Here is a 22,587-nt window from a genome sequence, read left to right on the forward strand (position 1 = left end):
ATAGTGTCGGAAGGAAATTTACCTTGAGGTCTCTCGGCTATTTGCTTGGCCAGCTGGCCAAATTGATTCTCAAGATTCTTGATAGCCGCCTCTTGATTCTTGTAATTATTCTTCGTCCGGTTGATGAAAGTTTCCACCAACTCTTCTAAGCTCTTCTTGGAACCACCACCTTCACCTTCTCCTCGCTCTTGAGGTTGTCTTGAGCTTTGGCCTTGAAATCCTTGGCTAGGAAATTGTCTTTGAAAACCACTTCCTTGCCCATTATTACCTTGCCTCCAAGAAAAATTAGGGTGATTCCTCCATCCTGGATTGTAAGTATTTGAAAATGGGTCATCCCGAGCTTGACCCATAGCCTTCACTTCCTCCTCCGGTCTAGTCTCTGTGCATTCTTCGTTGTCATGTGGCCCTCCACAAGTCACACACTCCACCTTGGCAACTCGACCACCAATCTTGGTGGTCTTCATTTGATTTTGAATCTCATTCATTTGCTTGGAGAGTTGCTTGTTGGAGGCCATAAGTTGATCATAAGCTTCAACCTCAAGGACTCCTCTTCGGGCTTGGAGATCATTACTAGAGTTCATGGCTCTTATAGCCATCTTTTCAATCAACTCATACCCCACTTGTGGAAGTAAGGCATCGAACTCTCCACTTGAAGCCGCATCCAAGCCAAACCTCGAAGAATATTGGAGACCATCATAGAACTTTTCTACTTGCTCAGCTTGAGTAAGGTTATGTTGAGGACACCTCCTCATGAGCTTCTTGAACCTCTCCCAAGCTTCATAGAGATTCCTGTCGGTGGATTGAGCAAAAGTCATGATGTCATTCTTGAGCTTCCTCAAGAGGGCTCTTGGAACAAACCTTGTGGTGAACTTCTCAGCCAAGTCTTCCCAAGATGTAATGCTACCTTGGGGCTGTGAATTCAACCACTCTTCAGCAGTATCCCTCAATGAAAAAGGGAATAAACTCAAGCGGATGGTGTCCGCTGAAACATTCTGAACTCTGTAGGTGTTGCAATTGCGGATAAACCGCTCCATGTGTGCATGAGGATCTTCAAGAGCACCTCCACCATACTGATTTTGGCTCACCAAGTTGATGAATGCCGGACTCAGCTCAAAGTTTCCCGTGCCATCGGGGGAAACTATGCTGCCCGGATAATCGTAGCTCATGGCAGCCGAGGTGAGGTCTCTGAGAGAACGATTGGCATTCTCCAATTCTTGCTCTTGAAGTCTTTGAGCAAGAGCCTCATTCACTCTTTCTTCAATGTGGGCTTGCATCTCCTCTTCCGTCATTTGAGCAGCCATGGCTTCAAGCCTTTGTTGGGCTCGACGACGGCGAAGAGTACGTTCAGGCTCCGGATCAAACAGCAATGGATCCGTGCCAAGCCTACTGTGCATAAACTGAAATCACAAAAACAGAGAAAAGGTTAGTAACACCTATTCAATGCAATGCTTAGTAGAACAAACAAACAAACTCTTTAACTTAAACCGAAAACCACAAACAATCCCCGGCAACAGCGCCAAAAACTTGTTGGTCAATTCGCAAGTGTACGAATACCTCCGGGTTTTAAAATATCGAACCACAGGGAATGTGAATGAGAATTGTTGATTTAAGCCTAAAGTTTGCAAGTTCTTAAAACAGTAAATTTCAAAGATTGGTTTTGGTTGATTTAGACAAAAGATTTGCAGAAGAGCAATGTTGAAAATGATGTAAATAACAAATGATGGAAAATTGCCTTGGGTTGTTGATCATCTAATCCATTTTAGTCCACCTATCCTATGCATGTGAATCCTTGATTTAACTCTTGTTGATAAAGCCTATGTACTTACTAGTTGATTCCTCACAAAAGTAATTCTCTCAAATTGAAAGATAAGCCCAATTCCTTGTGTACTTAAACATTCATAAGAGGTATATAAGCATGTATATTCAGGCCAACAAAACCCTACCCTCACTCTATGCCTAGAAGCAAGTATAGAAGGATCTATTCCAATTCATGTCCCTAAATCATAACAAATTTCCATTTGATTATAATCTAGCCTATAGAAAAGGTGCACCAAAGCTAAACATGCAATAAGGAATTGAAATACAAGATTGAATCAAGACTCATGCATAGAGATAGGATTTACAAACTAAAATTTCATAGAATCTCTTAACCCAAAGCAAAAAGTAAACTAGCCACTCATGGCTAGTGAATTCATAAAGGAAATGTAAAGAAAACCTGAGAAGAAATACAAGTTGGAAGCCTCCCTTGGCCCCAAAGTTCTCCTCAGCTCTCAAACTTGATCAAAAATGAGTAAAATGTCCAAATGTATCAAAGAAATTGGCCTAAGCCTTATTTATAGGCAAAATGAACGAAACTGGGCGCTCAGGCGCCAATTCAGAGCGTCTGAGCGCCAATTGCATGTTGAAAAAAAATGCCTCTGACCCTATTGGCGCCTAGGCGCCCATTCCCAGCGCCTAGGCGCTTAAGCTCGCCTGAAAAAGACTTTTTGGCTTCTGAAACTCCTCTTTTCAATCCTCTTTAAGTTCTTCATCAATTCCATGCTTCTTGGCATTCTTTCTCCTTCAGTTTCTGCTCTCCAAACCTAACCAACAAGTCAAGGAAGATTCTAGAAGCTCCAAGAGCTCATTAGCACAAGAGGTCCTTCATAAAACACAACAAAACCATGCAAGTCCTAAACTTTACTTAAAATGCAAGAAAACTACCTATAAAACTACTAAATTACCAAAACAAAATAAAGACTAAAGAAAAGAATAAAAATGCATGAGAATGCATGAAACACTACATGAGACTCAACAAAAAGACTCAAAACAACCAAAGAAATGACCCTAAAAACACTACCAAAACAGGGTCATCAATAACACAGGCTCACTTAGCTGTCTTATCGGACCCTTTCACGAAGGAAGAGGTGGAGGAGGCTTTATTCCAAATGCACCCGACAAAGGCTCCAGGGATTGATGGCTTTCCAGCTATTTTCTATCAAAAATTTTGGGGCGTGATTGGAGATGATGTAGCGTGGTTCTGCCTACAGATTCTTCAGGGTCAGGCATCACTAGGTATCATCAATCATACTTTACTTGTTCTTATTCCTAAGATAAAAAAGGCGGAACATGCAACCCAATTTAGACCTATCAGTTTATGTAATGTAATTTTCAAAATAGTGACAAAAACGATTGCCAATAGATTGAAATTAATTTTGCCTGATTTAATTTGTGAAGCACAAAGTGCCTTTGTGCCTAATAGGCTGATCACAGATAATGCTCTTATTGCTCATGAGTGTTTTCACTACATGAAGAAGAAAATTACTGGCCGGAATGACATTATGGCTCTGAAATTAGACATGGCGAAAGCCTATGACCAAATTGAATGGTCCTTTTTGCGATCCGTGATGGAAAATATGGGGTTTCCACAGAATTGGGTGAGTTTGATTATGAGATGTGTCTCAACTGTTTCTTTTTCTATTATGCTTAATGGTAACCCCCAAACTGTTTTCAGCCCAGGTCGTGGCTTACGGCAAGGGGACCCTTTATCACCTTACTTATTTATTTTGTGTGGGGAGGTTTTTTCAGCTTTGATTGAAAGAGTTGTCTTGTCTGCAAACCTGAGTGGTATCCGTGTTGCCAGAGCAGTACCTGTTATATCTCATTTACTCTTTGCAGACGATAGTATTGTGTTTGCTAGGGCAAATGTGGATAAGGCAAGAACTTTACAGGCTATTGTAGCTACGTACGAGCGAGCTTCCGGACAAGTTATCAACCTAGATAAGTCCATGCTCTCAGTAAGCCGAAATGTGACTGATAATAGATTTGATGAGCTAAAACAGCTATTGAATGTTAAGGCGGTCGAGAGCTATGACAAATATCTGGGGTTGCCAACTGTTATTGGTAAGTCGAAAGTACAAATTTTGAATTTTGTCAAAGAACGTGTTTGGAAGAAATTAAAGGGGTGGAAAGAAAAGGCCCTCTCGAGGGCAGGTAGAGAAGTTTTAATTAAAGCGGTGGCTCAGGCTATCCCCTCATATGCTATGTCTTGTTTTATCTTACCAGATGGTATTTGTGCAGAGATAGACAGCATGATATCCAGGTTTTTATGGAGTGGTGATGTTACCAGGCGTGGTTTGCACTGGACGGGGTGGAAAAACCTTTGCAAGAATAAATCTGATGGTGGCCTAAGTTTCAGAGATTTTAAGTCCTTTAATTTATCCCTAGTGGCAAAGAACTGGTGGAGAGTCTATACTCAACCTGACACCTTGCTTGCCCGTGTTTTCAGTGGTGTGTATTTCCCGAGGGGATCGATTTTGGGAGCCAAAAAAGGGTATAGGCCAAGTTATGCTTGGTCTAGTATATTGAAAGCTAGTTGGATTTTTGAGAGAGGTGGGCTTTGGCGTATAGGAGATGGTTCAAAGGTTCATGCTTGGACGGATAAATGGTTGCCAAATGGTGTGCCACTTACTTACCAGCATGATGTGGTGGATAGCCTTGGCATTGTCATGGTCTCAGATTTGATTGAGAAGGGCCCAAACAGGTGGAGAAGGGACGTGGTGGAGGAAGTTTTCCATCCTACAACAGCAGCTTATATTCTAGCTCTTCCATTGGGGGCACACGGTGGTGATGATGTCCTTGCATGGCCTCACACCACGACAGGGCAGTATACATCTAAGACGGGTTACAATTATGTGTGCGGCTTGTTAGCCTTGGAGGTGGCTACGTCCTCTTCCACAGCGGGTTCGACGTTGCAGCCCAAGCTTTGGCGGAAATTCTGGGCAACCAATGCATTACCGAGGTGCAAGGAGACCGCTTGGCGAGCTATCTGTGGCTTTCTTCCGGTTCGTGACCAGCTCTTCCGCCGCCATGTAGATACGGATCCGGGGTGCTCCCTTTGCGGACACGAGCGAGAGACCATTGATCATATCTTTTTGAGATGTCCGGCGGCCATGGCAATTTGGTATGCGTCCCTTCTCTCCTTTAGAGTTGAACATTTTGCATCTTTCCAGGATTTTTGGCACATTATTCTCCAGCAGCATGAATCCGAGGTGGTGGAGATGTGTCAGTCTTTGGTGTACAGCATTTGGGATGTGAGGAATAAGGTGATTTTTCGGAGTGGGAGATTGGTTGTTGGGGATGTTATTGATCGGGCCTTGGGGCTATTGGTACCAATTTCTCCGGCGGTGCGTGAGGAGCGGGGAGGGACCAAAGCGGTGTGGAGGAGGCCACAGGGAAGGGTGATTAAGCTAAACTTTGATGCTTCATTTGTGGATGGTATGGGAGCAGGATTAGGGATGGTTGCCCGCAACCGTCTTGGGGAGATCATGGCTGCTGCGACCTCCCATCCGGTCCCAGTTCTTTCGTCTCTGTTGGCAGAAGCGAGCGGGTTGAGGTGGACTTTACAGCTGGCAAGAGAGCTTGGTTTTCGTCGTGTCTGTTTAGAGACGGATTGTCTTCAGTTATATCAATGGTGGCAGAACGGTACAATGGGGAGATCTTACTTGGACACCATCATTGGAGATTGTCGTTCTTTAGTTCCGTTTTTTGATGTTTTTTTTTGTCGTTTGTTAGACGTTCTGGTAATTCAGTTGCAGACTTTCTGGCTAAGAATGCTTCCACTTATGCGAATTGTGTATGGGTGGAAGAGGCTCCTGATGCCGTTTCTGGTTTGGTTGATTTGGATGTAATTGCTTCTAGGCCGGTTGGCCCTTAATATTATTTCAGTTCACTTTCAAAAAAAAAAAAATCTCCCGAAGCATTAAAAAAAACTTGTGTGCTAATTAAGGGATCTATTCTTAAGGAATTTTTTTAAAGGAATCTATTTAGATTTCTCTTCAAAAATTAAAGATTAAAAACACATTAAAGCCTTTTAATTATAATTGTAAAAGAAAATAAAAATATAAATTAGGTGTGCTATATATTAGTAATTTTAGGTTCGCAAAAAACACCCCTTTGTTCTTATTTTTGTGACAATAACAGTAATATCAAAATATTTAATTTAAATAATTTGTATAACCCTCTACTGGTCGGGTTATTTATATATTAAAATATATTGTTAAATAATTTGATTTTGATATTGTTTGAGATTATCATTAACTTTTGTAGATTTTATCTGCTTGTCAAATCATTGAGTAATTTGATTTTGACATTATTAGATATTATCATTAGCTCTTTAAGGATTTTTCAATTAAAAAAAAGATGATTTTTTTCTGATCTTAAAATCAAATTTTAAATTACTTAGATCTCTTCATGATTATGTATTTCTTTATAGATATAGAATGAAAGAGATTCGACTATAAATAAATGTGCAGCAACATGAATATTACAATTTGAGTCCCTTGTGGGCAAGGATCAAAATTGTGATTAGCAATTCATTCAGCAAGATTAAGAATCATGACAACGACGTCCATGGAACCTGCTTGGGAACTTAGTTGTTGTGAATTGGAAGAAGACAGAACTTTCGAGCAAGATTATGTTGGGGTTTTTTTCCACATTGATGTTCGTGTTAAACGTGAACTACGCATTTTGCTTCATTCAGAAAAACCTTGTTCATCAATAACACCCTTGGATTGGTTTTCATATGAGAGTCACAGCTGCATGGTCGTATCTATCGATGAATTACTAGACCACCTATCGCAACACATCTGATCATCATATTGCCCCTGAATTCATTCCATCAATTGCATCGAATGTGACAGCACGTGCTAAAGACTTGTCAAAAATTAGTCCTTCGAGTTCCTATCATAAAACCACCCACTTTAGTTGGTACAATTTTGTTTTGAATATTACTATTTGTCATGACTTTGATTCCATCAAGAAAGTGCCCGTAGAAGAAGGTGCTTCCATGGAAAGCTGTAGTATTTGTCTAACAGAGTTTGGTAGTGATGGTGCTATGGAGGTTTTATCAACACCTTGCAAGCATGTGTTTCACCAAGATTGTCTTGTTCCCTGGCTAAAAGGGAGTGATACTTGCCCAATGTGTCGCAACACCATGCCGGCATGCCCAATACCATGCCCCATTGACTGATTACATTTTTATTTGAATTCATGTTATGTCTTAGTACTTGGAATTCAGTAGCTGTTAGAGTTGGTTTAATTTCTGCTTTTCAATAGATTTCAAACTATTTTGGTTTAACTCTCTCTTTCTCTCTTTAATCTCAATTCTCACTTCTTTTCTCTCGCACCTTCCTCTATCTTAATTTATTGTGAAGTACTTTACAATTTTTTTGACCTGTTATTAAATTTTCCTCAACATATGGTTAGCAATTATTGGCACTGTTTATGTGCCACGAAATGCATCAATCATTGTATTATACTCAAATATTACTAGCAACTTAGGACCGCAAAAAACTGTAAATTTGGTGTTACCAAATATTAGTTTTTTTTCTTCACTTTATTACTTTCACCACCTTCTTGTGTGATATTAGACAATTTAGGCAATGGCCTTACGCCCCTCAATTGTTTTAGGTCCCTAAAAAATAAGTTAGTACACAATATTATATACTAACGAGATTTGAGAGAGAAAATTTGTGTTTACTTATAACTAGTATATTTATATATCTACTAACTTAAGATTCAAAATCCCGTTGCGTTTAGTATATTTATATATCTACTAACTTAGTGCACAACGTTTTTTTTGTACTCAAATGGAGATTGGTTGGGCCTATTTCGTTGTTGGGCTCAGTTTCACGCCAGAGCAATGCTGACCTAGGTGTAGGATAGTCAGAACCTAGTGTCGAAACCCCGCGATTTCCGGCAACCGTTGCTCTCTCTGCGTCAACTCAATGCTCTGTTTCACGAGTCCATACGCATATCACTTCGCCCGCGTACGTTTGCCAGCTGGTAGTATGTTCAATCCCCTCAGCCTGAACCCTATCGAGCGGATCTACTGATTTTTTTCTCCAAGTCTCTTCCCTGAACGATGGTCGTGCTTATCTACATCTAGCTATCATAACAGCTAGATGAGTTTTTTTTTAAAAAAATTATAGAGACTAAAACTAATGTGAAAAGCCCACGTGCCAACTACCAACCCTCAGCTAACTAGGCTCGCCACGTGGGTAGTTAATCGGTCAATATTGATGAATTAGACCTATGGCAAATAAATTTCTTTTGTTGGGGACCAATTGCTAAGGCTTTATTTCTTAGGGACCCTATTAGATTCTTCTTTAAATTACAGAGACTACAAACATATTTAAGCCATTTTTTATCAATTGTTTTCCTCAAATTTACATTATTGTGATGTTAAAAATACTACTCCTACACAACAATAATAACTACAAAAAATAATAAAATATAATTCATATGTGTTATCTTAAAAACAATATATCAATAGTAGCTGTTCCAAATCAAATTTTATAACTAAGAACAACAAAACATGTACAACACTTCCTAAGTCAGCTACAACATTTAATCTAATTCAGTGTATGCAAAATAGAGAGATAATACACATTACACACAATACTAAACTAATACCCGCGCGATGCGCGGTTGTTGAGATGATATTATTTCTTAATAGAGTTGATAGTATTGCATTTAGTTTTATTAAAATTAAAAATAGTCATGAATATGTACATAATGCATTAATGCTCTAGCCTTTACGTCCCTTATCTGTATGCCAATTTTTTATCAATATAATTTGAGTTTTTCTACATATATTTTCATAACTTTCTTATGAGTTTTAATTTATAACTGAGTTGTATTACTATTTTTATTTGAAAACAAATATCAGAAGTGTTTAGTTTCATGCAAATCCTTCTTCTATTTCTTAGCTTAAAATATTTTAGTTCATGGGCATGAACGTCCATCCCAAGATGCAGAAATTGTTGAATTTCACCAAGTATAATGTCAGATTAAGAATAAGTGAGCTTATGTGGGATTTTTTATATTTAACATCTAAGCCGTGAAATGGGAAAAATCCAGTCTCTAGAACCCTATTCATCTTGCTTCTTATATAGCTGATCCCTTTTAAAGCATGATTTTCCTGCATATAATAAAATTATTTATCTCCTTAATTGCATGACTCACAACACTGATCAAACATAAACTTCAAATTTTCTGACATATAAACCTTTTTGGAAGCTCACCTGTAGACTTTGAAATTTGATCCACCAGCTGAAGTTTCTCATCATATTATGATGGCACAGGTCAAGCCTGCCTATCTCAGCAACTATGCAGGTTTGTATATGGTTCCCATGGCCCAGTCCAAGCATATGCTCCAGCAATATTTGATGATGGATGGTATACACACAATAAGATTGAAGTACCTGTATGATTATTTTGTATACACACATTAAAATTGAAGTCATGAGTGACTATGTTTATCATTCAATTATCTATGCATCAATTTTTGTGTGCATATGATACAATGCAAGTTAGTTTAATTTTTTTAATTTGGTATTATATGTAAGGACACTTAGATCTAGATTCTAAACTAATTTCTATTAACTTAAAAAGATAAAGAAGATCATGCAATCAACAGATGTTTTATAGTTGCTTCAATGCTTCCCTATATATAAAAGTAATTGGTTTTCCATGTTTTAGATGTTTCTTCATGAATTAAAGTTTAGATCAGGACAATCATATTTGAAAAAGTCTGAAGGACCAAGATAGCATCAAACAGACTCAAGTATGAAACATTCTCATTAACCCAGAAAGGGAGGCAAAGATGTCAATGTCAAAACACAAAATTGTATTTTACCTCTTTAATTTACATCAACAATTTCTTATTGCTTCGTGGCACAACATTGGATATCACTCAAAAGTAAACATATTGATCTTAAATTTATAAGCCATCAGAATAATGTGAAGAAACTAACCTTCGATATACTAAATTGATGCCTTATAGAAACCAAAATTATGACCCTCAACTCTTCTCTTGAGGTAAAGGAAAGTACATCTATGAGAAATAAGGCATGGAAGTGTCACAAGTGTCTTACTAAACTGGAGAACATGTATATTCTATATCATTTACGTATCTCCAAAAATTAAAATTCTGATCCTGCTGAGATTCACCACTGTAATTTATTTGCGCAGAGACTAATTATTATTAGATAATTTCATTTAAGAGCATTTTACGAATAATATATTCCAACTTCTTATTTTGAATGCTCTTTTGTTTGCTTATATATCATATCATAATAGTCATCTAGACACTAGAAATATTAAGAGTTATGGCCTCTATTGTTATCCATAGAATTACGAAAGAAACTTATTTTCCACTCCAGATATAGTTCCAAATGCCATTAAAAAAATAGATCCAATAGCATAAAATGAGTGCTTAATGAGATATAATTTACAGTGTTTCCATATAATTTATTTGGAGTTAAGTTGAAGATATCCTAGGATTAAGTTCCATTCCTTTGGAAGACTGTTAGAGTATGTGGTACCTGTAATTAGCTCTATGTAAATCTGGGCAAATAACAACAAAGCACCCAAAAGAATGAACGGATCAAACAGCAAAAACATTGATAAATTTAGAAAGATAATCTTTAGCACAAACCATCATTAGGAAAAACTATTTAAATTGATATAAACCAACAACATACTTTGAGTTCAGATTATGTGCAACAACAAAGCCAATTCAATTCGCGCAATGATTTGGCTTGGGAGTGAGGAAGTTTTTGTCCTGTCTTAACAAAGCCAATTAAATCTCGCATTTGAGCATGTCCTGAGAAGAAAAAGAGCAATCAACATTCTGATTTCAGACAGTAAGTAGCATCATGATTTCTAGCATAAGGGCCACAATGAATTTCACCAAGAGTCATAAGCGAAACTTAAGAAATGAATTTTCAATATCATAAAAGGAAATACCATAGCTGATGGCGGTATAGGAAAAATAACACCACGAAACCTTTATGTCTTGCGTTGCATAAGGAAGAGGGGGACGAAGCCGACAGACTTTAATAAACCCATAACATCATCCACCACGAAAGAGAGAGGCGGTATGGTTTAGGCGGCAGGGGAGAACCGACGACCCGTTCTCTGTAGCATCAACGATCGTGTCAGAGAGAAATGCAAAGGGACTAAAGCGTAGGTGAGAGAGATCGATGGTTGATAACTGAAAGAGAAGGGAGCCAAACAGTCTGGGAAATAAACCTCTGCAGTGGATGCATTTAAAGAGAATAAACGCAGAAAATTAAAGAGAATTTACTGTGTCATGAAGGAAAGTAAGCGGTCGCTGGTGAAGGAATTAGGATAATCAGAGAAAGAGAGACAAACAGAGAGCGATAGAGGAGATGAGTTAAAACTGCATAGTATTGGGAAATTGTTGGAGTGTGGAGGTGTCCACGTAGGATAATTGTTGAGGTGGCAAAATTAGCTAAAAATTGAACTGACGTGTCAACGCCATAGTCTGCGCTTCAGGATTACTATATTATAATAGATTCCCCATTTCAACTAGAGTCAGAGGGAGAGCTTGTAAGTGATTAATGTCCCTGGAAGCAAAAGCACCTTCTTGAACAAGGGAGTGTCAATATCAACTTCAATGTTTATATCTCTCACATGCAGACCTCAAAGCAACATCAAATCAATATCTTGAAACTAGTTCCAACTTTTATAGGGGAGAAAGTGCACCAGATCAACTTCTAATGCAGGATGGTAACATATATTCAAAAGAGGAAACAGAAAAACAATTGAAAAAGGAGAGTGAAAAGAAAAGCAGATTGCAAATTTCAAAAGCATGTACAGCTTGAATTTGGATATGAACAAACAGACAAACAAAAGAATTTGCATTCAAATAATTAAAACATTTGATTAAGTAAAAAACAGAAAACATAAAAGCATTTGGGAGATCTATCTAGTTATAAAACACAAAACACAAAAAGTGTGTGGTTCTCGTTCCCTATCCCAACCCCCAACAAACCTTAAACTCCTCTATATATAATTAACATGCATTATCTTCTTCAAAAACCTCTTAATCCCCCTACTTTACATCACACACAATCATGTTTGATCAAGTAAATGGCTTGCCTGAAGAAGACCAAGCATGGCAATTCCACTGGCTTCCGTGCGGGCAGGAGAGACTTACCTGAGAAACATCCATGAAAAGATGAAGAAAGACCTTCTAAATAATGAGCATGTAGTTTTTAAGCAAACTAAATGTGGCTGCATCATTCTGTTGCCTCAAAAAGAGTACTAAACCATAAAATTGAGGACTGTTGGGTGAATTACACCTTCAAGATTATATTACATGATACAAGCACAAATTCTTCTTGCCTTTCGAAAAAAAAACACAAATTCTTCTTGATTTTGACAAACCATTGCTCATATAATGACTAGGTCAAGGAAGTATTATTTCACACACTGTAGGACCACAACCATCTTACGGGTAGCTAAACATAATATTATATGATCCCACGAATGGTGATATTTAAACATTTTGAAAACATTTATCAAAGCCAAAAATAATACAATAAACAAAAGCAATGAAGAATGAGGTACATAATGTGTATTAACCTGAAGCGTTTTCAGGGCAGCCATACAAGAATTTAGCAATAGGCCCGACTCTAACAGCAAATGGTGGTCGGAGAGAAACTGCAAGAGCAGTGCAAGAGCAGGAAGCCACACGATAAAATCTGCTACAATGGCCATTACCTGTCAGCCATTAAATAAGTTAAAAATAAAAAAATATTAGACAATGCTTAATTTTGAGTAGAAGTGCATGGGCTTTTGTGGCCACCACTTAACCAAACACACTTTTGAGCTAGCCTTTGCAAAATTGAGTTTAAATTACACACCTTTGGGAAATCTCAATGGTTTAGAAGGTTCGGCAAATTTGAAGGTTACATTCAAATTATTCTTAAAAATAAAATTTACAAAAGGTTCAAAGTTTTAAGAGATCATGGAAATTACAAAGGTTTTTTAAGGTAGCTTGATTAGAGCAGTTAGACGACTTGACGAAGTTATTTAACAGTTATAGAAACAGCCAAGTCTATTGGAGAAAATCAACATGAGACGAAGTTTGAAGAGGCTGTGTCCATGATCAAGAGGTATATTGTATTTGCAACATTCTTGTATTTTTAGCTCCTTCACCTTCCAGAAACTATGCATTTTACATGTGGGGCATCATATGGAAGGGGTGTACCAAGGGAATCATCCTTATTTATCACCATAAGTTTTGATATTAACTAATTTAGAAAGATTACACCATATAAGTATTACACTTCAATCTCTACGTAGAAAGCTACAGAAAGAACATAAAATAGTTAATGTATTTTTCTCAGCTTAGATCCATTTACAATTAAATTAATCTAGAGTGTCTAATGCCCAAATATCTGTATGTATCTATTCTTATGGGATAGTATGCATGTTTAAACAAACTAGGTACGAAATCAATTTTGTCAAAACATCCATACAACACCCACATACAATTATTGAATTATCAGGAAACCTTTATTTCGGATCATGTTGGCATTCAAAGATTAATACCTAGATTCCAATGTAAAGATGCCAGCAATTTAAACGAACCTTAGTTTAATTTATCAGATGCTTCAGGCGGGCAGTTAGAGATTAGCAAAATTACTAGCAGGTAAGCTAAAAAACTACGCAATGCTCAATCAATTAAGTACCTTTGCAAAATCAATATTCCCTGCAGCCATTACATCTTCACATTTTCATGTAGCAACATTATTTTCTTTGAGTCCTGTCTGGTTTATGCTCCAACCTGCATACACATTAAATTCTCAGTAATTATTAGAGTATACTACTCGTGTTAAGTAAAGCTACTGATTGTAGCTGAGTTAGTGTGTTAGTTATGCTTGCTTAGCTGTCAAGCTTAGCTGGCATAACAGAATTAAGAGTTAGTTGTTAGAGTTTGTTAGAATTGTTAGCTTGTTCATCAAGCTTTATATTCTTCTATAAGTACTGAACTATGGTCTATTGTATCATAACCTTTGAAATGAATGAGAATTAGATTTACAGAGTTCTGAGTTTTCAACATGGTATCAAGAGCAGGTCACGATCCTTGAGATCTCTCTCGATTTTCTTTTCTTCTCCTTCTTCTTCGTCATGGCTGACGAAATTCCAGAGATTCCGATCCCGATTCCAGTTCCAGTGGCTCAACCGCAGTTGAGTTCATCCACGCTTGTTCACAAGCTTACGTTGAAGCTTGATGATACAAATTTTCTTTCATGGAAGCAGCATGTGGAAGGGATCGTTCGCACTCACAGGTTGCAGAGTTTCCTTTCTCATCCTGAGATTCCACCACGATTTCTCACTGAAGAAGATCGTGTGAATGCAGTGGAGAATCCTGCATATCAAGTCTGGGAGCAGCAAGATTCTGCTCTGTTTACGTGGTTACTTTCTTCGCTTTCACCATCAGTGCTTCCTACTGTGGTGAATTTCTCTCAGTCCTGGCAAGTCTGGGAAGCAGTACTCGAATTCTTCCACGCACACGCTCTCGCGCAGTCCACACAACTGAGATCTGAGATTCGATCCATCTCCAAGGGATCGAAGTCGTGTTCTGAGTATCTCAAGCGTATTAAGTCGATTGTTAATGCGCTAATCACGATTGGAGATCCAATCTCCTATCGTGAACACTTGGAAGCAGTGTTTGATGGCTTGCCTGAGGAATACAGTCATCTTCAAACGATTGTGTACAATCGTGAATCACCGAGTTCGATTTCGCAGGTTGAAGCGATGATTATCGCACATGAAGCGCGTCTCGATCGCGCTCGTACTCGCCAGATCTCGACAAATCCTCTGTCGGCGCTCCTTACTCAGGCTCCACCGCCACCAGCGACTCAACCTCCGCTGTCGACACCGTCGCCGGTGGCCTCTGAAGCAAATTATGCTTCTGGATCTGTCGATTCTTCCTATAAGGATCGTTCTTATGATGATCGCAGTGATGATCGCACTGGATCCTATGAATCGCGTGGACGTGGTGGCTACACTAGCAACAATGGTGGAAACAACTCTCGTGGTGGCTACAATGGCCGTGGAGGAGGTAGAGGTAATAATCGCAGCGTTCAGTGTCAGATTTGTAAGAAGTATGGACATGATGCTACTGTTTGTTACTATCGTGGTTCTTCATCTTCATCCACTCCTTCTTCTGGCATTTCTGGAATGAACTCAGGCTATGGAATGCAGTTTCCTAATTTTCCTATGATGCCTATGCCTCAGTTTGGCTTCTCACCTTACTGTGGATCTCCTCAGTTTGGTTTTCCCACTCAGTTTGGTCAGCAACAACAGTTTGGTCATGGAAATTCATTCTCTGGTTTTCCTTTTGGTCCTCAACAGTTTGGATTTAGTTCCTTTGCTGGTACTCCATGGAGTAATTTTCCTTCTCAGTTCAACAATGGAGGACAGAGGCCTGGAAATTCCATTGCAAGGCCTCCACAAGCTATGCTTACTGGCACATCACAGGCTGGAGGATCTGCTTCAGCAAACCTGAGCACTTGGTTCCCTGATTCTGGTGCTACTCACCATGTGACAAATGACTCCTCAGTCATCTCAGATAGTGTCTCCCTCACTGGTAATGACCACATCTTCATGGGGAATGGACAAGGTTTGCCAATCCTCTCTATAGGATCTGCTTCTTTTCCTTCTCCTTATCATAATACAACCACACTCACTCTTAAAAATCTGCTTCTAGTTCCCAATATCACCAAGAATTTGGTTAGTGTAAGTAAGTTTGCAAGGGACAATCATGTTTATTTTGAATTTCACCCTTCTTTCTGTGTTGTTAAATGTCAGGTCACATCTAGAGTTCTTCTTCAAGGTCATGTTGGACCAGATGGCTTGTATGTCTTTGAAGGCATGCATACTCCTTCCCTTTCCAAGACATCTCCTATTCCAGCTTCTGCTTCTTTGTCTCCAGTGGCTGTTTCAGACTCAGTTTCTGCTTTGTCAGCTGCATTATCTAGCTCTACTACACCTAGTCTTAGTCCTAAGTCTATAGTTTCATCTTCTGCTATTGTAAGCCCAACCTCTTATGGTTTGTGGCATTCTAGATTAGGTCATCCTCATCATGAGGCTTTGCATTTAGCTTTAACCTCTTGTAATATTCAAGTTCCTAATAAAACAAAGTTCAATGTTTGTTCAGCTTGTTGTCTTTCTAAGTCTCATCGCTTGCCATCTCATTCTTCTACTACTGTTTACTCCTCTCCTCTAGAGCTAATTTTTGCTGATTTATGGGGGCCCTCCTCTATTGAGTCTTCTTGTGGTTTTTCTTATTTTCTTACTTGTGTGGATGCCTTTTCTCGTTTCACATGGATCTTTCCTATGAGAAAGAAATCTGATACTTGTTCCACATTTCTACAGTTTCAAGCTATGGTAGAATTGAAATTTAGCAAGAAACTTAAGTCTATTCAAACTGACAATGGCACAGAGTTTAAACCCCTTACTTCCTATTTTACAAAGTCAGGGATTGTTCATAGGTTGACATGTCCCTATACACATCACCAAAATGGTAGTGTGGAGAGGAAACATCGCCATATTGTTGAAACTGGCCTTTCCTTGCTAGCACATGCTCATTTGCCATATCAATTTTGGGATCAAGCTTTTCTTGCAGCTGTGTTTCTCATTAACAGATTGCCTACCTCTGTTTTAGGCAATGCAAGTCCTTACCTTAAGCTTTTTAATACACAACCTGATTACAAGCTACTTAGAGTTTTTGGCTGTGCTTGTTACCCACATTTGAGGCCTTACACACAATCCAAGTTGTCTCTGAGGTCTAAGCTTTGTGTGTTCATGGGCTATTCATCACAACATCAAGGTTATAAGTGTATGGACAATGAAGGCAAAATTTATATCTCAAGGGATGTGGTTTTTGATGAATTCAACTTTCCCTATCCACACATGTTCACTTCCTCAGAGGTTCCTCACCCAGATCAAGGGCTTTCTTCTATTATTTCTCTGGTACCAGCTGCTGTTCATGGTCCACCTCAAGCTGTTAATGCTCCTCCACTTTCACCTCCCTCTTCAGGGGACACTCATCCCAGTGGTTTTTCAGTTCAGCAGCAGCCTAGTCACTCACCTAGTCATGGATCATCTTCTGGATCAGCACAGCCAGGTCATAATAATTCTGCAACTTCTTCTTCTACTGGTGCAATTGCTCAGCCCATTGGGAATGTTCATCCCATGCAAACAAGGGCAAAATCTGGTATTGTCATGCCCAGATTATTTCCCACACTTCTCCTAACCCAAGCAGAACCTACAAACTCTACTCAAGCATTAAAGGATCCTAAGTGGAAGGCTGCTATGCAAGCTGAATATGATGCCTTGATGGCCAATGGAACCTGGACTTTGGTTCCACTCCCTAAGGATCGAAAGCCTATTGGCTGCAAATGGGTATTTAGGGTTAAAGAGAATGCTGATGGGACAATTAATAGATACAAAGCAAGGTTGGTGGCCAAAGGATATCACCAAGTGAAAGGGTTTGACTACTCAGAAACTTTTTCTCCAGTGGTAAAGCCAATTACTATTCGCATAATCCTCAGCTTGGCTATCACTAAGAAGTGGCACATTCATCAACTTGATGTGAATAATGCTTTTCTTAATGGGGCACTTCAAGAGGAGGTCTACATGACACAACCCTCTGGTTTTCTTTGTAAAGACAAGTCTTTTGTGTGCAGACTGCACAAGGCTCTCTATGGCCTCAAACAAGCCCCAAGAGCTTGGTTTGAAAGGTTAAGGGCAGCTCTAGTTAAGTATGGTTTCACTCCTAGCAAATGTGATCCTTCCTTGTTCACTTTCTACACCAAAGGTTGTGTTATCTACATTCTTGTTTATGTAGATGACATTATTATTACTGGGAATTCACTGCCATTAGTTCAACAAGTGGTGAAGAATCTTGATTCAGAATTTTCTTTGAAGCAGTTGGGGCAGCTAGACTATTTCCTAGGTGTTCAAGTTCATCATTTGAAGGACAGATCCTTACTTCTTACACAAACAAAATACATCAATGATTTGCTTGAGAGAGCAGAAATGGGGGAGGCCAAAGGCATATCTACTCCCATGATTGGAGGTGCTAAGTTGAGCAAATATGGCTCAGATTATTTTGCAGATCCAACATTGTACAGGTCTATTGTTGGTGCTCTGCAGTATGCTACTTTGACAAGACCAGAGATTAGCTTTGCAGTGAATAAGGTTTGCCAATTCCTCAGCCAGCCCTTGGAGGATCATTGGAAGGCTGTCAAAAGAATACTTAGGTAACTTAAAGGCACCATACATCATGGTCTTCACCTTAGGCCTTGTTCCTTACACACTTCTGTCCCTCTTGTGGCCTTTTGTGATGCTGACTGGGGATCTGACCCTGATGACAGACGATCAACCTCGGGCACTTGTGTCTTTTTTGGTCCAAATTTGGTCTCTTGGAGCTCCAAGAAACAGACCTTGGTTGCTAGATCTAGCACAGAGGCAGAATATCGCAGCCTGGCCAATACATCAGCAGAATTACTTTGGGTTCAGTCATTATTGCAAGAGCTTCAGGTTCCCTTTTCTCCACCTCGAGTATTTTGTGATAATATGGGTGCAGTTGCTCTCACTCATAATCCTGTTCTTCATACTCGCACCAAACATATGGAGCTTGATATCTTCTTTGTGAGGGAAAAGGTTCTTGACAAGACTCTTTTTGTTCATCACATTCCTTCTGAAGACCAGATTGCTGACATATTCACCAAAGCTCTTTCCCCTACTAGGTTTGAGTATCTTCGTTCCAAACTCAAGGTGCTTGAGCGGGTTCCTTCTCCCCCACCTTGAGTTTGCAGGGGTGTATTAGAGTATACTACTCGTGTTAAGTAAAGCTACTGATTGTAGCTGAGTTAGTGTGTTAGTTATGCTTGCTTAGCTGTCAAGCTTAGCTGGCATAACAGAATTAAGAGTTAGTTGTTAGAGTTTGTTAGAATTGTTAGCTTGTTCATCAAGCTTTATATTCTTCTATAAGTACTGAACTATGGTCTATTGTATCATAACCTTTGAAATGAATGAGAATTAGATTTACAGAGTTCTGAGTTTTCAACAGTAATCACTATATTATAAAATTATTCTGCACACTGACCAAATTATGATATTTGGTGAGAAAATGGCCACAACTTCAACACTGCCTGTTCAAGAAAATTTAAGAAAACATTGAAAGTAAGCAGTTGAAAGATACTAAAATTGTTTCCTGACAGGATATAGCAGTATTATAAATTGAAAACCAAACATGAATTACTAAAATTTCAAAAGAGAAAGTAAAACTTATTACTTTAAAAGATGCTACACAATTAAGAAATGTGTCATCATCAATAGGAATACCAAAGAGGGATATACTTCATTTCAGCTACTAAACATCTTTATACTAACAGATTCACAAAGAGATAATTGATAACACTGTTTATACTATATGATATGAAGTTATGAACAGATTCATGAAAGCAATTACCTTCTTCGGTGAAAAAGCAATGTTCTAGCAATCATCATCGTCGTAATCTGGAGATGGCATACACCGTTTCCAGAAATGAAACAATCGAGCAGAATTAACAACACATCAACCTATAAAATCTGAGCCTGCATCAGGAAGAAGCAAAATGTAGGTTGATGAGAATCACGAGAAGAAGAGGAGGGATTTAGAGAATGGAATGACGATGGATTACAAGTCAAAATTGGCAGGGGAAGCAATGAACTTCAAGAAACCCTAGATTTTGCAGCGATCGAAAGAGAGAAGTGAAAGAAAGTGGAATTATCTTCAATGGAATTGAAAAGCAAGAGCAAAATAGGATGAGAAATGGCGTTGTCTCAGTGGGAAAATGGAAACACTGAGGTTATGTTTGGATTGATGGAACTTAATGGAGCGGAATGGAATGGAATGAAATATAATGGAACGGAATGGAATGGGATGGAGCGGAGTAAAAGTCTCTTACCATTGTTTAGATATTTTATGATGGAGCGGAACAAATTTACCACTTTATTGTTTGGATAGTGAACGGAACGGAACAATTATAATTTTATTATTCCTGTTTTACCCTTTATTATAAAAATATTAATTGCACTATTTGATATTTTTAATCCAAATACTGTGAGTATGTGATGATATGATTGGTTAACTAAGAATTCACACACTCAACTTAAAGAAACATGTTAGGTGCATCCATGGAGTTCTACAGGAGGCAAACGATTTACAAAATCAGGGTACATCGAAGTCAAAGAAAAAAACATGTTAGGAGGATCCAAATCCAAATTAACAACATTCTCAATTATGTTTTGTTGTTTCCATTTGTGAAGTCTCATGTTGGCTGTAGCTGGTGCGTGTACAACATGGTATTCTCTGTTGTTACCTCGGTTCGAGTTGCAGAGCAAGGCTAGATTAATATTGTGGTAAATTGGTGGGATTAACACGGGGTATATTGGTATTTTCAGAATTTTAATGGTTCAGCAAATATTTGCTCCATCCCATTCCACCCGATTTGGAGGGGAACAAAAGTAAGGGAAAACAATGGAATGGGATGGAGCATGTGCCACTGTGCTCCATTGGATTCCATCATCTTTTAATTAAAACAAACAATGGATCCTTCACTCCATCCCCTCAATTCCACTCCACTCCATCCCCTCCCCCCAATCCAAACAAAGCCTGAGACAGAGACCACAGGGAAACTCAAGTGTTTAATATTGTATGATGAATTATTGATTGGCGGTTTTAACATGGCCGCCAGAAAAGATTGCCAATAAAAGGGCATTGCTTTTCCTGTGCAATGCGCGTGTAGTTTTAAGGGCATGTTTAGTATGTTGTATTGTGTAAAGTCTGATAGTTTAAGGTGCGATGGTATTAGGTATGATAATGTTATATATCGTTTGGTCATACACTGTATAAACTTATCATTTCGTTTAAATTAATGTAAACCTATGTTTCATAAAATATTGAATGATAAATATTGAAAAAATGAGGATGGTGTTAGTGCGTGGTAAAGATAGTGGTGGCGGCCGAGGTAGCTGCGAAAATAGCGGTGTCGGTGATGGAGGGTGGTCGATATGGTGGTTGTTGTAGAGGTGGAAATGATGATGTTGAGTGGTGGCGAGGGAGGTAGTTGTGGTGGTGGTAGGTCGTGGCGGTTGGTAGTGGTGATGGCGATGACAATGGTGGTGGACGGTGGTGGTTGTAGTGGTGGTGGTGGAGAGTATTGCGGTGCTAGCGGTGTTGTATGGTAGTGGTGGTTCAGGTGATGGAGGCAACAGTGATGGTGTTAGAAGGTGATGGTGATGATGGTGGTGGCAACGTTTGTGGAGGTAGTAGTGGTGGTGAGACATGACAATATGTAGTGGCAGTGGCGATAATGATGACAGTTGAGGTGGTGGAGGCATTGGTGGCGGTGGCGGTAGTGGTGGGTGGTACTGGCGGTAACAATGGTGATGGCGATGACGACAACATCGGTAGAGAAAGTGGTGGAGGCGGCGGTGGTAGTAGGGGTGGAGGGTGATGGCGGCGACAATGGGGGCAGTGGTGGAGGGTGGTGGTGGAGGCGATAGCGGCAACGACAGTGGCGACAGTGATGGTGGAGGCGATTGTGGTGGTGGTGATTGGAGGGTGGTGGTTGTGGCAATGGTGGAGGGTTGTGGTGGTAGTGGATTAAATTTTTCATGTAGTTTGTACGTCACACTATTATCAATGTCTTATCCATCGTCGATAAGATGGATTAAATAATCCATCATTTTAGATTGTGTTTGGCATGCCATGTCAATAGCTTAAAGCTTTTTTATTAAGTTACCTTATAGCTTAAAGCTTAAAACTTATTGTATTTATCCTCATTTTTATACTTATCATTTTAATGAAATTCTATCATTACCTTTTCAATATTTATAAAAACACTAAACTCAATTTTTTTTGAATTAATTGTTAATATAAAATTTTCAAAAATATTTTTCTAATTTAGAAAAATATAAACTTAATTCATTAAATTAAATTATAAATTTATATATTTTATCTATTTAAATTATTAAAAATATAAAAAAGAAAATAAATTAAAAATTAATATTATATTTTTTAGATGATAAATAATTTAAACTGAATTAAAATATTTAAAATGACAATTATTTTAATACAATATATGTATTGATGTGTAAATAAAATAATGTTGAATGCAAAATGAATTATACAAGTATGCCCTTTTATGTCATTACAGTTTCAGCTTGTTTAACAACTAATTTTACCAAACACATTTTTATAATCAGGTAGCTTTTCAGCTATCAGCTTTCAGCTTCCAGCTAACTTATAAACTTTCAGCATTCAGTTAGTTTTTCACTTTTCAGCTAGCTTATCAGCTAGGTATGCCAAACATAGCCTTAATGTATAAGAAATGATTAATGTATAAGTTTATATAATACAATGTTAGCACCAAACAATGAATAAACTCATAACGTATTGTATAAGCTTATACTATTTTTATTTTAAGTATTGTTTTTAAGTAATTGTAAAAAATTAATAAATATTTGAAACATGTGGTATTGTCATATATCAAGAAAAAATAATCGCCTGAAAAAGGGACCAGAGGGAAGAAAAAATTTAAGATTTTCCTATATTTGTTTGAAATCCATAATGATATGAATTTAGAATTTGAAGGAGGGATTTGACAAATATATTGAGTAGTGCGAGATTTGGGAGAGAGATTTGAGGGTGAGTTCCCTGGGCTTGAATTA

General features: G+C 38.4%; 1 protein-coding gene, 1 long non-coding RNA gene and 1 other non-coding gene across 6 annotated transcripts; 2 read left to right on the forward strand and 1 right to left on the reverse strand.

Moving 5' to 3' along the window:
- The first annotated feature begins 726 nt into the window (after positions 1 to 726).
- On the forward strand, positions 727 to 833 carry LOC130734873 (small nucleolar RNA R71). The gene has a single exon (XR_009018210.1). It is a non-coding gene; the product is annotated as a small nucleolar RNA R71 (small nucleolar RNA).
- A 2,094-nt stretch (positions 834 to 2,927) lies between these two features.
- Positions 2,928 to 5,695, forward strand: LOC130741856 (uncharacterized). The gene is made up of 2 exons (XM_057594426.1): positions 2,928 to 5,463; positions 5,571 to 5,695. Exons 1-2 carry the CDS (start codon positions 2,928 to 2,930, stop codon positions 5,693 to 5,695), a joined length of 2,661 nt encoding a protein of 886 aa, XP_057450409.1.
- Positions 5,696 to 6,726: 1,031 nt separating this feature from the next.
- On the reverse strand, positions 6,727 to 10,962 carry LOC130737953 (uncharacterized). Of its 4 annotated transcripts, none has more exons than XR_009019049.1 (4): positions 10,792 to 10,962; positions 10,527 to 10,648; positions 9,066 to 9,245; positions 6,727 to 8,962 (listed from the first exon to the last, which is right to left on the reverse strand). It is a non-coding gene; the product is annotated as an uncharacterized LOC130737953 (long non-coding RNA). The 4 variants fall into 4 exon arrangements; XR_009019058.1 differs by having other exon boundaries at positions 9,798 to 10,648; XR_009019048.1 differs by lacking the exon at positions 10,792 to 10,962 and having other exon boundaries at positions 10,527 to 10,783.
- Positions 10,963 to 22,587: the final 11,625 nt, after the last annotated feature.

Source organism: Lotus japonicus, chromosome 1 (genome assembly GCF_012489685.1).
Source record: "Lotus japonicus ecotype B-129 chromosome 1, LjGifu_v1.2".
Classification (NCBI taxonomy): domain Eukaryota; kingdom Viridiplantae; phylum Streptophyta; class Magnoliopsida; order Fabales; family Fabaceae; genus Lotus; species Lotus japonicus.